We start from the raw sequence: 13215 nt of genomic DNA, 5'->3' as shown, positions 1-13215 counted from the left end.
ATGTCCCCTTCCCATCCATAGCATGACCTCCTGCCCCGCCAAGGAAAACCATTGTCTTGACTTCTAACACTGTAGATTGGATTTGCTTCTTTTTGAACTTCATATAAGTGGAATCTTATAATATGTCTTCTTTGGCGTCTAACTTTTTACTCGGCTTTATTTTTGAGATGAATCCAAGATGTTGCTTAGAACTGTGGCTCTTCAGATTGCTGTGTGGTATTCGATTTGGGGAACATACCTTATCCATTCTACTGTTGTTGGACGTATGGATGGTTTCCAGTTGGGGTTACAATAAATAGTGCTGCTGTGAACATTCTTATATATGTCTTTTGGTGAACCTATGGCCGTATCTGTTTGGTGTATACTTAGAATGGAATTGAGTTATATTGCAGCTTCAGTAGATAATGCCAACTGGTTTCCCAGAGTTCCACCCTTTCCAGTAGCGAAAGGGCTCCAGTTGTCCAGCATTCTCGCCGATGCTTGATGCTGTCTGTCTTTTCATTGTAGCCATTGTGGTAAGTGCATAGTAGTAAAACCTGTGGTTTGATCCTAGAGTTTTGTTGTATAAAATAATTTCCGAGTTCCCTTCTACTTTGGACAGTTTGTTGTTGTTGTTGTGTTTTGGGTTTTTATTTTTATTTTTTATTTTATGAAATAGCAGTTTTGAAACTCCTAGAAGGAGCAGGAAAATGCCATCATCCTCCACTTAATATTGTGGTAACAGGAAGAGATAGAAATAATTGATTGATAGTATTGCTGATGATAGAAAAGAAAACCATAAAATGTTAGTGCACACTGACAGCATCCTATCCTAGCTTGTGAAGTGTATCCAAAGTTTACTTACTGTCAATCACTTTCAGAAAAGCAAACAAGAAAGGCAGGAAAGGATAATTCATGTGCGCATAATCCAGAGTTGTCTTCCAAGCTGAAGGCCCAAAAGGCCCATAAAATAAATGGTCAACGCTAATACTATTTGCCCTTCCTTACCTCTGGAACGCTTGCCTTATTATGTGTGCAGTGGAAATAAAATGCAGAAGACAAACGGCAATCTTGAAACAAAGATATTTCATCTTGCCCTGGCCGGTTCGGCTCAGCAGTTAGAGCGTCAGCCCGCGGACCTGAGAGTCCCAGGTTTGGTTCCCACTAAGGGCACGTACCTCGGTTGCGGTTTGTCCCCGGCCCCAGTTGGGGTTGTGTGGGTGGCAACCAGATGATGTGTCTCTCTTACATCAATGTTTCTCTCTCTTCCTTCCTCTCTCCCTCCTGCTCCATTTGAAGATAAATGCAAAAAAAAAAAAAATGTCCTCGGGTGAGGATAGTAATAAAAGAAAACTACATGATAAGTATTATGCTAGAAATGCATGCTTTCTTCTTCCCTGGACTTGAAAATAGTATGTTGCCCAGGAACGCTCAGCCCTGAGGAGTTTTAAACAGGGAAGTAACAATGATCTCGGTTTTGATTTAGGAAGAGCAATACTGCTACTGGAGTCGTTTCCACAGTGATCTGCTGCTACAGTAGATATTTTAAACACCAACCGAATAATGTTACCAGTTAAATACATTTTGTGAGAATAGTGAGACTTCATTTGAATCATCTGTACTTTCTCTAGGCCCGGAACATGCTGGACAGCTGGTAGACTGACCACCAGGAACAGGCTTCTCAGCTCTCTCCTTCTTGCTTTTCAGGTAACGAAGAATGAACGTCAGGTTATGAAGCCACTGTATGACAGGTACCGGCTGGTCAAACAGATCCTGTCCCGAGTGAACACCATACCCATCATTGTGAGTTCGCCACCTCTCTGTTGTTGACTGCTGGTTGGATGGGCCCTGGCTATTAATAGGGCCCTGACTGCCTTCTCACGAAAGGACAAGCTGTAATAGCTGAACGTGCCATTGCTATCTATGGCCCATAAGCTGAGGAATGAAAATTTGTCAAAGACTTCTGAGACTACCTTTGTCAAAAAGTGAGCAAATCTGAAGCTGGTAGGGGTTTTGTTTTTTGTCTGTTTGCTTTTTGAGTCATGCTTTGGCCATACACATCCGCCTGACATGTGCTGGGCTGGCTCCCCCACCCTTTCCTCGGAGACAGCCCCGAGGGGACAGGCTGTGCTTTCTCTAGGCCTCTCCACGCCACCGCGTGCCTCTGGTCCCAAGGGCCCTCCGTGCATAGCCTTCTCTCCCCCTCCAAGAGGGGGTCACCCCTCGAGGTTCATATCCAGGGAGAAATCCACTAAGGACCTCGGAGAGCGGGCCTTCTCTTTCTGGAGGATGGAGAGAAGTGTGAGGTGCAAAGGCAGGAGGCTAACAATGGCGCAGGTGCTCTCCGAGGCCACCATCCCAGCACTTAGCCCCTCTTGGCCTCTGAGCTTTGATTGTCCAGACGAGGGAGCAGCAGCTTGCCCTCAGCTCTGGGAAGCCTTCCAGGACTGACCAGCCTGCTCCCACCCTGACCTCGGCCAGCTTTTCCACCTCCCACTAGGAGTGCCCTGTGAGTCCCTGGCCGCCTCCTGGGCGCTGGGCTGCCTCTGTCTCATCCTCAGGAACCCGCAGGCTCCCTCTGCTGGCTCTTGGGCTTCTCGGTAAGCAGCCAGCCTCACGTGTGTGGTTAAAATGCACATTCACCCTCGCCCTGCTCTTCTGGTCCTGCTCCCAATCTCCTTGTCACTTCTAGGCCTGAGCTGTGGTCTCCATATGTCCTGTCACAGTGTCCTTGTTCGTGTGAATGAGGGAGGGTCCAGAGACCTCAGGCAGCTGTCTTCGAAGGAAGCTGCTTTTCTAGACGTGTCCTGCAGAATAAATTAGTAACTAACCAATACAAGGATTAAATCTAAGGAATTGTCTCCGTTCTTCAGTTAGGAACCCTTAATGTCCCTAAATAGGGTGAGTGGAGACAACAGGGAAGTCAGAGAACCTTTGTGCCACTTGAGCTGAGTTCTCAGAGGTAAAGCTTATCCAGTTCGGGTGTTCTTGCCGTGGCGATGACCGGGGGAGAGGGGCAGGCAGGCGGTCCTCAGTCTCCTCTGCGTGTTTGTTACACACTGTGTGCTGTTCTTGCGCACGGGCGAGCTTCTTGGTTTGGGGTGGGGAGAAGGGAGCCCCTGAAGCGGAGAAGCAGCTTGAAGGGAACTTTGGTTTCTGCTGGTTTTCCTGGGAATTTGGTGGGGAGGGGTTGGAGTATATCATTCAAAGGCAGTGACAAATACTGGTGAGGAGGCAGAGCCGGTGGGGAAGGGGAAGGGGTTCACCATGTAACCTACTTGTCACGCCTGTCGCAGGGTTCCCCCTCCAGCAAGCGGAGAAGCCCTTTGCTGCAGCCAATTATCGAGGGTGAAACTGCTTCCTTCTTCAAGGAGATAAAGGTGAAGACCTCCGGCTGCTAACCTCTTGCTAAGTCTGCCTCAGTCCCTCCCTTTCTCCTGGGAATGAAGGGGTTGTGATGGGGCCCTTTAGTGATGCTTCTTGTAGCAGTCCTAAAAACGTGCACAGAACCAACTCCGAGCAACCCTTCTCTATTTATATCCTGTATTAGCTTATTTCCTGAGTTTCATTTCAAACCCCCACTTTTAATTGTTTTCAGGGATGATTCTTTTGTTTGTTTTGACTGTATTTTTGTGTTGCACCCCCCCCCCATTTGAAGAACAGTTTTTCTATATTTCAAAATTTTATTAAATTAGTTCATTGTGTAACTTTAAAAAAAAAAACTTACTAAGTTTATAGAAAAGCCAAAATTAGCAAAGGCAATGTGTATAGCACATAGTAAAAATTATCATTTTATAGACAAACATCAGAGTTGCCCTTGACAGATTCGGGTTTGGTGTCAGCCCCTCTTCCTTCCTCCTCCCTTCCCCCTGGCACATTCTGTCCTCACGACTAATTGTATAATCTCTTCCTGAGCAGCAAATGTAGCGCTGTGACCAGCAGCCACCAGAATATATGCTTGGATTTACTTCCCAAGTAATTATCGATTTTATACAAATAATCCTTGTTCTCCACGGCTGCTTTTGCTAGAATGGGTGGTACCATCTGTGCCCAGAGATCTGTGTGTGTCTGTAGGGACCTCACTGGCCTGGGCCAGGATCAACTTCTTTCGTGGTCTTGTTTCTAGACAACCGAGCAAACTGGACACCTTATACAGGTTTCTGGAGATAAAAGTCAACATCAATCTTTTCCTTTTTCTAAAAAAAAAATCACTGATTGTTAAAATTGGAAGGGGGAGTAAAACCTAAAGCAGAGGTGAGTTTTAAGAGTTTCACGTGTCCTGTTTCTGTGACAATTCCAAGCCTGGGGTGGTTATTTATATATTGTCGTTAGGAACAGTTATTTCAGAACATGGGGGCCTTGTTCCCACAAAGGGATGCCAATTGAAAACTGCTCAGTTTCTTGCCCACTTCTCATCATTCTCACCGAGGTAAGGCACCAGGAGGTGCACAGGCTTCTCTTTTGTTTACTCAGTTCATTTTCTTACCTCTTAAGGGTCTTAAGTACTTCATACACCTAATTTTAAGGTATTGGACAATGATTGTGCTCACTATTCATAGTATTTTAAATGGAATTTGTTTTTTGAAAATGCTCTAAATGTGAAATTTAGGTGACTATGCTGTATTGTATCTTAAAAATTAGAGGTATTTTCTTACAATAAGACTTGAAAGAAGACGTATTTTGTCTAGCTGGTAATTTCACACAAGAATTAAATCATCCTACTTGAAGAAATTTTGACAATTGTATGCATGAAAATTAACATATTTCTCTTAGAATCATATGATAGAACTGTTACTAGATAAAAATGTGTTCTTTAATACATCCAGAATATGACATGTAATAATTGTCTCATTAAACAAATGGAAGACATACTAATGACACTCTTTTAAAAAGAGGACATTCTCCTAAATCTTATCATTTTGCTTGGTTTATTTTTTTTCATAAGTATACTTTGGCCATGGCTCTTCTGCTAGTCCACATGGTGTTCAGAATTTCAGATAATTTTGCAATGATTGCATTGCTTTGGTAAATAGTGCTGTCTTGTAGTTCATTTTGTTCCAATTGGCCAGGCTTATTAGCATGTATTTGGATTGTACAAATTATTGGCAATTGTGATACAATTTAGAATTTGGTATGTGTGCAGATTAGAAGATTGTATCTAAGTGTTTTTATTGTTGTTGTTGTTGTTGACCATCCCTAGTCTTAAATGTTTCTGGGAGGAAAGCAGCTGTGTATGAGATAGAGCCAGCTCAACTTCTGAGGCTGTAAGTCTTCCAGCCCCAAATCCTCGAGGTCATCTAGTCAGTTCCCGATCCAACATAAAAATTTCCTCTCAAACTTCGCTGACAGAATAGAGACACTGTCCCTAAGAAGAGATCCCTTCTTCAAGTTTGACCACAGCAGGGAGAATAAGCTCTCTCATTACTGGGCTAAACATCCATACTAGCTAAAACTCACGTTGTTTTCTAATTATTTTTAAAATTATAAAATATAATTGTATATGTAATTTTAGAATGTGTAAGTTTAATAACTATGAAATATCAGTAATAATATAATTTTAAATTATAGTCACACTTATTATGTATTACTTTCTACTTAAGAGGCTGAACTTTGCCCTCTGGAATGACAGAATACGCACAGTGCTGCCTCCGCGAGAGCGCTGCGTGTATTCACGGTCCCCTGCCCTGCCCACGCCCCCCTCTGCGAAAGCTTTTCTCCTCGTTCTTCTTACTGTTTCTCATGTGATACAGATTCCAGACTGCCCAGCTCTGGTGGCTCTACTCTATGTAAGAATGCTCTGCATCCTTCTTAAAAACTGATACCCAGAGCTACCCACTATTCTGGACATGGTTTAACCAGCAAGGACCGAGGATGATTCCGGGACCTCGATCTGTATGACTAAGGCCCTTCAGCTCAACAATGACTGTCAGTGTTGTTGTGAGTTTATTTCAGTCTCTCTGTGGCAGGATGTCTCGACTTCAGCACTGTACACATTTGGGGCCAGATAACTCTTTGTTGTGGGGGGCTGGCCTCCACTCACTGCTGGGAGTGAACTGCAACCACCCCCTCCCCAGCTGTGACCGCCAGAAATGTCTCCAGACTTTTCCAAATGTCCACAAAGGGGCAAGATCACTGCCGTTGAGAAGCGCTGATGGTGGCCCTGTCTCCCTGTTGATTTATGCCGTCCCTGGCTTCCTTTCCCATGGATTGCTCATTGTCTGTGTGTCCAGCTTTTTTTCCCCAAATCTAATTATAGGGCCTTGAATTTTTCCAATTAGTTATTTTCTGTACTTCTATTCCTGTCTTATGAAACAGAGTAAATCTAGATTCTGTATTCCAGCATACCAGCAATCCCCACCCACTTTGCATTACCTACGCGGTTTGTAAACAGGCCTTTTGTGTCTTAATCCAAGGAATCGGTAAAGGTTGAGTAAGGCAGAGGCAGGTGCAGAGCCTGCCCTGGGCTTTCCTCCAGAGTCACGTCACACTGCATCGTCACTCTGCACAGATTTCCACAGCCAGCCCCCTTCAGTAGATCAGCTCACCTCCTTCTTTATTGAAATCCTGATACTTACCAATCCTATCGAACAAGGAGAAATGGTTCGTTTTCATCATGTTTTTAAGGAGCCAGTGCTAGTCACTGCTGATCGCTGTTTCTTTATCAGTTGCTCATAGAGTTTCTATGTACTGATTCCTTATAGAATCTACCCAATCAATATTCACAACAACCTGATGGTCTTAGAATTTGAAGATCTATTTTGCTATTTCTCTCTTTTCCTATGACTTTCACAGCTTATAAGAAATAGTGCTGTTTAGCTTCATCTCAAAAAACATTGCATTCTCACTGTGTGCAGAAAACATGATCACATTTTTAAGTTTGGTTAGGAACTTGGGATATAATTGATAAAGACCTATACACCTGACCTTTCTTGTGTGTCTCAGGTTTTAAAACTCTCTTAGTAGATTGTATTTCTTTTAATACTGAATTACTAGACTGTTTAACAGACATTTATTGAGCACCTACTATATGTGGGCATTGGCCGAGCTTTGGGGACAGCTGTACACACAGGCCCAAATCCCTGCCTCCATGGGGTCTGCAGTCCATTGGGTGGTTCAGCTGGGTCCCTCGGCTGGGGGAGGGAAGGGTGATGAGGGGAGCCGGGAGGGGAGCAGCCGGTTGAGCAGCACTGCTGTGTGCCAGCTGTGCCTTGTCAGGTACTCAACATGCATCATCTCAGTGAAATCCTAGAAAAACTACAGAGGGAGGAATTGTTCCTTCCACTTACAAAAAGAAACTTTAAATTACTAATTTAAAAATCACTTTTACTCTGTTCATTTTAAAGTGTTTTTAATCACTTAAATTTTTAAAAATGAATAAGGACACATTTCCTTCCATGGACCAAGCAAAGGGATCGACGGTGCGAAGTCCCCCCGAGAGAATCTGGAAAAGCCACCTTGTTTTTCCAGTGCGGCCCTCCTAACAGTGCTTTCCTTGTAGTTAAGTAATAGTCCTTTTGGTTTTTCTTTTTTTTCTTTTTTTTTTTTTGCCTGTTTATTTGTTTATTCACATTATTTCTCTTCAGAGGCACTATTATAAACATACAATACTTTCCGGTAAGAAAGTCCTCTACAGGCGGCACGCAGGCCTGTTGGGCGCCGGGGTAGCTGCTCCTGCCGCCGGGGGTGACTGGCCGCACCGGCTCCGAAGCCACTTGGCTGAACTAGAACAGCCGACACGTGTCCTGGTGTTCATGCCGCTGCGCCCCTAAGCAGTTGTTTCGTTTTCCAAGACATTAGAGTATTCTCTCCTGGTCTAATTGTACATTTTGGCAGTAAATTACTTCTTTTAAAATCTTTCACTATGCTGTACACCTGAAACTAATACAATATAATAGTGAATGTAAACTGGAATTGAAAAAAAGTTTTTTGATCTTTTTTCCAGACTCTGATATTATTTTTTCCTTAGACTTATGTAGCTTTAAAATTGACACTAAGAAACACTAATTTGACTTTATTGTTTTTCTAAGTGCATTATCATCAAGATAGAGAATGGGATATTTTCTTAGAACCTTGGGGCCGAAAAATATAGTCATGATTCTTGGAAGCTCCTTGGAAAAAACAGGAGGCTTATGATTCTAGTCATGGGAAGAAGAAGATAAAATGTTTTGATTTTCTCAAAAGTTTCCTGATATTTTGTGTATCAGGCAACCACAAAACAAGTTATAATCTCAGTTCTTAGAGAGGCTGTGTTGTTTGATTTCTGAGAATGTTCATAGCTCAATACAAAATATTTTCTGAGATATGCAAGTCATGGAATCCTGAAAACACTGATTGCTGGTGGTATGTTTTGTTCTGTATTGTCACAGAGCTGGGAATTTGGAGATTCTTTTGCTTCATTTGATTGAGAGTATAAATTATGATGATTGTTCATTCCTACCCTCAGCCTTAACAAATGTTTGTTGTGATGTACAATCATTTTTTTATGGGTTTTTTTTTTCCCTATTGAGTGGTTGTATTTAGTTTGTGTTATTTACTGTGTACATATAGGTGTTCAGTAATATATTCATAAGGTACTTATGTATTGCTAAATGTAGATATAGAAGAAACTAGGTGGAGTCTGCATAATTAAAAGATCGCTAAATGATACATATAATGAAAGAGTACCAGAAAAAGTAACCAGATTTTGGCTGGGGTCTCTGTGTATCTCCAGGAGGAAGAGGAGGGTTCAGAAGATGATAGCAACACAAAGCCAGACTTCATGGTCACTCTGAAAACCGATTTCAGTGCCCGCTGCTTTCTCGACCAAATCGAAGATGACGCTGATGGGTTTATTTCCCCAATGGATGATAAAGTACCATCAAAATGCAGCCATGACACCGAGCTCTCAAATCTGCACGCTGCTTCAATGTATGTTGTTTCGGTGGTGGTGGTAAAATATTTGGGTGAAAATAACTTTCCTAAGTATCATTTTAGTCTTTGTACTTAAACTGGCTGACAAAGCACAAGTGACTTAACCTGAATTTTTATTTTTAATTTCTGGCTCAGTTTTTTTATATGCATCTTCCTGTGTTATTTGAGGGAGCATCTGAGATCTTACTTAAATAACCAGACGGTCTGCGTAAATGGCATTGTCTAGTCCTTTCCTCCACGGCTCATCATGTAACACTCACTGAGCACAGATGTCACCTCTTTCTTTCAAATCAAAATATGACAAAGTATCATGGGATTTTACAAGCCCAAAAAATTTATAAGGAGCAGGATCCTTGCGGGAGCCCCAGAAGCCATAGCTGTTGTCAGTATTTCAGGGGATAGAAAGCATCCGTCTCTGCTGACCCTCAGTTCCCTCAACAGTTTTTGCCCTTAGGTGCTTCCCCTGTGTCCACAACCCCTATCAAGTTGCTCCTTCACATTACATTTATGACAATTCAGAGATTTAACTTCATTTTCTTGACTTTTTTTTTTTTTTCTCCTTAGACCAGAACTCTTGGAACACCTTCAGGAAGTGAGAGAAGAAAAGAAGAGGATTCGAAAGAAAATCCGTGATTTTGAAGACAATTTCTTCAGACTAAACGGAAGGTAGAGCGTGTTTCCCTTCCCCCTCCCCCTCTGCACGCAAGTCCTTTTTCTTTTCTGTCAGATCTGTGTGATGCGTCCAGGCGGGACCCGCACCGCACGCTCCCTGTCACCGAGTCCCAGGGTTGTGCCCAGGGCCCCTTCAAGGTTGGCCGTGACATGAGGTTTGTGTGGTCCTCCAGGAGGAAATGCTTCTTGGGGAGTGTCCAAGACTGATGCAGACTGAGCCAAGGTTGATAAAACCCACCTGTCACATCAAATTCTCATCTCAAATGAGCAGCTTGAAGCTAAGTTTCCAGTTGACAGCACTGGTTTGTTTTTGTATTTTGGCTTAAGAAACTAGGAGAAATGCGAAACGGAGGCCTCTTAACTCTTTTTTAAAGCACGTTTTAAAGGCCAAGATGATTGTTATTGAGTATGAATGAAAAATATGCAAGAAGCAGTAAATCCAGTGATAGGGTGTTTTCCTCCAGTGAGGTTTAAGGCATAAAGGAATCCGTAGGCAACACTGCGCTGAGGAATCGCCTCCCGCTGGCTGGTGACCACGCAGGGGGTCAGACCCGGGCCCCAGCAGGGCTCAAGGACAGAAAGGGATAGATTCCGATCTCCTACACTGGGGCTACGGTTTATCATTCTGAATTGATTTTACTTTAATCCGAACTACCTGGACAGTGTAAATATAGTTTCTCATTAAGTCCTCTTTGCTATTTCTCATAAGTGTTGGGGAATGAAAGGCCCATAAAAAATTAATGTGGGGACTTAGAATGTGTTGTATTCGTTTATTTCAATCACTGTCTATGTGTATTTTTAGGATTTCTGATTTGGATTTTTCCTGCAACGACTTTCTCAAGATTTCTGCATTTTATACCTAAATATTTGCTTTTCTTTCTACATATGTTGCAGGATATTTTAAAAATATAAGTCAGCAGATAAATCATATGTAAAATAATACTAATACCCAAAGACAAGCCAGGATTAATGTTTTGATGTGTTTTATTCTAATCTACTTTCTAGGCATATTTTTGGTTTGTCTGCTTATCTTTTTTTCCATATAATTATAGTCACATTATGTACAGGTATCCTATAAATGAGGAACTATATGTAACTGTATAAATGTCACAAGTGTTCATAAAGTATAATTGATGGGAATTAATCTTCATCGTAGAAGTTTAGAACTCTGAGGACTTCAGATGTCACAAAATCTGGTTCCATCATTTTGTTCCTAAGGAGAGCGGCCCCTCGGAGGGCACAGCTGGGTCTCTTCACGGCTCTGTTCCCTCACGCCCTGCGCCAAGGCGCCATCTAGAATCATTTCCTTGAACAGGGCAGGCCAGCAATAATATAAATTTACTTTTAGTTCATTGAACAAAGTAAAATAAGGCCCATGCTATTGCCTTTCCCATATTTGTTCTTTAGTAAGAAGGAAAGAAAGCCCAGTGCTTGAACGTTTGACATGTGCATTTCAGAGTGAAATGGGGAGCAGGACGGGTTCCTCAGCCCGCTCTCTCTCAGCCCGGGTGGCCGTGGGGGCCAGGACCCGCTCTGCTTTCATCCTGAGCCTTATGGTCCGTCGTGGAGACAGGGCCACTTAGCGCAGTTGAGGTGTATAAATAAGCTCTCGACACTGGTGCATATAAAAAAAAAATGCATAGAAAATCACTCTGTAAAGGCTTATTAGTATTATATTATTCAATCATTGAATAATTAGTATTATATTATTCTAAGACTAAGTTTATAATAATTAGAAGTATTAACTGTCTGTTGTTTAAAAAAAAACTACCTGTAAATAGTGGATGTACCAATTGCTAGATAGAAATTTAATAGTTTATTAGATAAAATATATAAAAGTGAGAAAGCATTAAGTATAAATAAAGGATTTTAGTGTATGAAGACTCTTAAGGTGAATTCATACCAGCAGCAGAGAGAGGAAATGTCTACATTTCTTAGTGCTTCAGGTCGTTCCACAAGATGCCTGAGTGACTGTAAAAGCTCAGTCTCGTGGTGCTGCTGGCGGAAGCTGTCCTCCACGGCTTGTCTAAACCCAGCTCCCGTCGTGATACCCAGTGGCGCTTGGCCACGCTGATTCTGCAGGTTGATAAAGTGCACCTTTCCGCAGGCTGCTCGTTCACCTGCTGGACAATATCATCTGGGAGACAGCAGACGAGCCTCAGCCCCCTTTCCCTTTGTTCCCATTAGAAATGTCCAGAAGGAAGACCGAACTCCTATGGCTGAAGAATACAGCGAATATAAGCACATAAAGGCGAAACTGAGGCTCTTGGAGGTGCTCATCAGCAAGAGAGACACTGATTCCAAGTCCATGTAAGGGGGCAGCCCCAGCTCCAGCAAGGGGGGCTGGTGATGCACCGTGAATTTGCCTCCCCTGGTGAACAGCAGCTCTGCAGAAACTGCCAGGCAGCCTCAGAGCTGGACCTGCAAAGCGTGTAGCCCTTCTGCCTCCAGGCCTTTGGGATCGGCTCAGGTTTCCATTCCTGCCGCAGAAACCACCTAGATGAAAGGCGGCAACTGGTCCTGATTTAGGAACTTTGTAAGGGAAAGGCAAGGTTCCCACGCACGCGCACACACAACACTGGTGTGGAAGCATCACTAACACTCCCGTGATGAGTCACTACATGGACACACACTCATCTACAGAGAGTGCACTACTCTTCCATGGGTAACTGAGAACCAGGAGGCCATTCTCAGTGTAACTGGGCTGAAAACCAGCTCAGGACTTCGTAGAGCAAACTTGCTGTGCAGGTCCCTGTTCTCTTTGGACCCTGTAAAGGGGGAACATGCATTGGAGCCCTATTTGCTGCCTTGGCCATTCCTGTGACCTTTCCACAGAGCTGCGCCTTCCCCCACTCGTGTGAATCGTTCCCTGTCAGCGCTCAGGTAGATGGAAGCTGCGTCTGCCAGAATGGCAGTGCAGACACCTCTTTGACAATGTGCTTCTGCGAGACTTCCTCAGCTGGCAAGGAACTGTGCCCCTGCAGGACTGGATCATTGGCAGAGGACAGAGGGAATATAGCAGACGCTATATTCACGCTGATTTTGAAATCAGGGTACAAGGTGCGGAGCCTAAAGAAGTCTTTCCTGAACATGGACTGCACTTACAATCTCAGATGTTAACGTCAGATGCTGAGCGAGGCCAGCATGCTAAGGCAGCCTGTTTGGGGCTCGGTGTCATGTTGCCACCAGCCACATGTAAAGGGCCTTGCTTAATTCATAGCTGAGGTGTAGAGCATCGTGAGAGAGAGAGCACCTGTGTCCTCAGCCACCTGAGTACTTACCAGAGTGTAAATTTTTTTTTTTTTTTTTTTTTTAAGTAAACCTGCACTAAAAATCCCCTAACTGAGGGGTAAATGTAGCCCTTGGATCTCAGCCCAAGGCAGAATCTCAATCACACTATTTTCAAGATCCTGTATAAAGAGAACATAATGGTGGGTAGCCAATTGTGATTATAATTTTTTCAAAGACTATGTCACAAAGCTGTCTATATTAGACATTATGGAGGGACCAGGGGATTTAGGACACCGCATCATTCATCTCTTCCGTGTGCTGCCACCACCTTGCGATCTGTTGTAACTTTTCAACCTTTTCTGTCCGCACCAAGGAAAGTGGTTGTGGTTCGGCCTGCCCGTCCTGGGCCCGCCTTGGCGCTGT

General features: G+C 43.3%; 1 protein-coding gene across 3 annotated transcripts in view; it reads left to right on the top strand.

Annotated features, from left to right (window-relative positions):
- The window catches only part of FAM13A (family with sequence similarity 13 member A), a 300626-nt gene extending 287743 nt beyond the window's left edge, over positions 1-12883 (top strand). For all 3 annotated transcript variants that reach the window (XM_036255845.1, XM_036255837.1, XM_036255828.1), the window contains 5 exons: positions 1687-1782; positions 3276-3359; positions 8690-8886; positions 9454-9555; positions 11749-12883. In XM_036255845.1, the coding sequence (XP_036111738.1) occupies positions 1687-1782; positions 3276-3359; positions 8690-8886; positions 9454-9555; positions 11749-11875 (606 nt within the window). In that variant the 3' untranslated portion in view covers positions 11876-12883. The remainder of the gene's footprint in view (positions 1-1686; positions 1783-3275; positions 3360-8689; positions 8887-9453; positions 9556-11748) is intronic.
- The last annotated feature ends 332 nt before the right edge of the window (positions 12884-13215 follow it).

Source organism: Molossus molossus, unplaced genomic scaffold, assembly GCF_014108415.1.
Source record: "Molossus molossus isolate mMolMol1 unplaced genomic scaffold, mMolMol1.p scaffold_m16_p_1, whole genome shotgun sequence".
In the NCBI taxonomy this organism is placed as follows: Eukaryota; Metazoa; Chordata; class Mammalia; order Chiroptera; family Molossidae; genus Molossus; species Molossus molossus.
The sequence above is the reverse complement of the archived record's forward strand: the minus strand, read 5'-3'. Positions and strand labels throughout refer to the sequence as shown.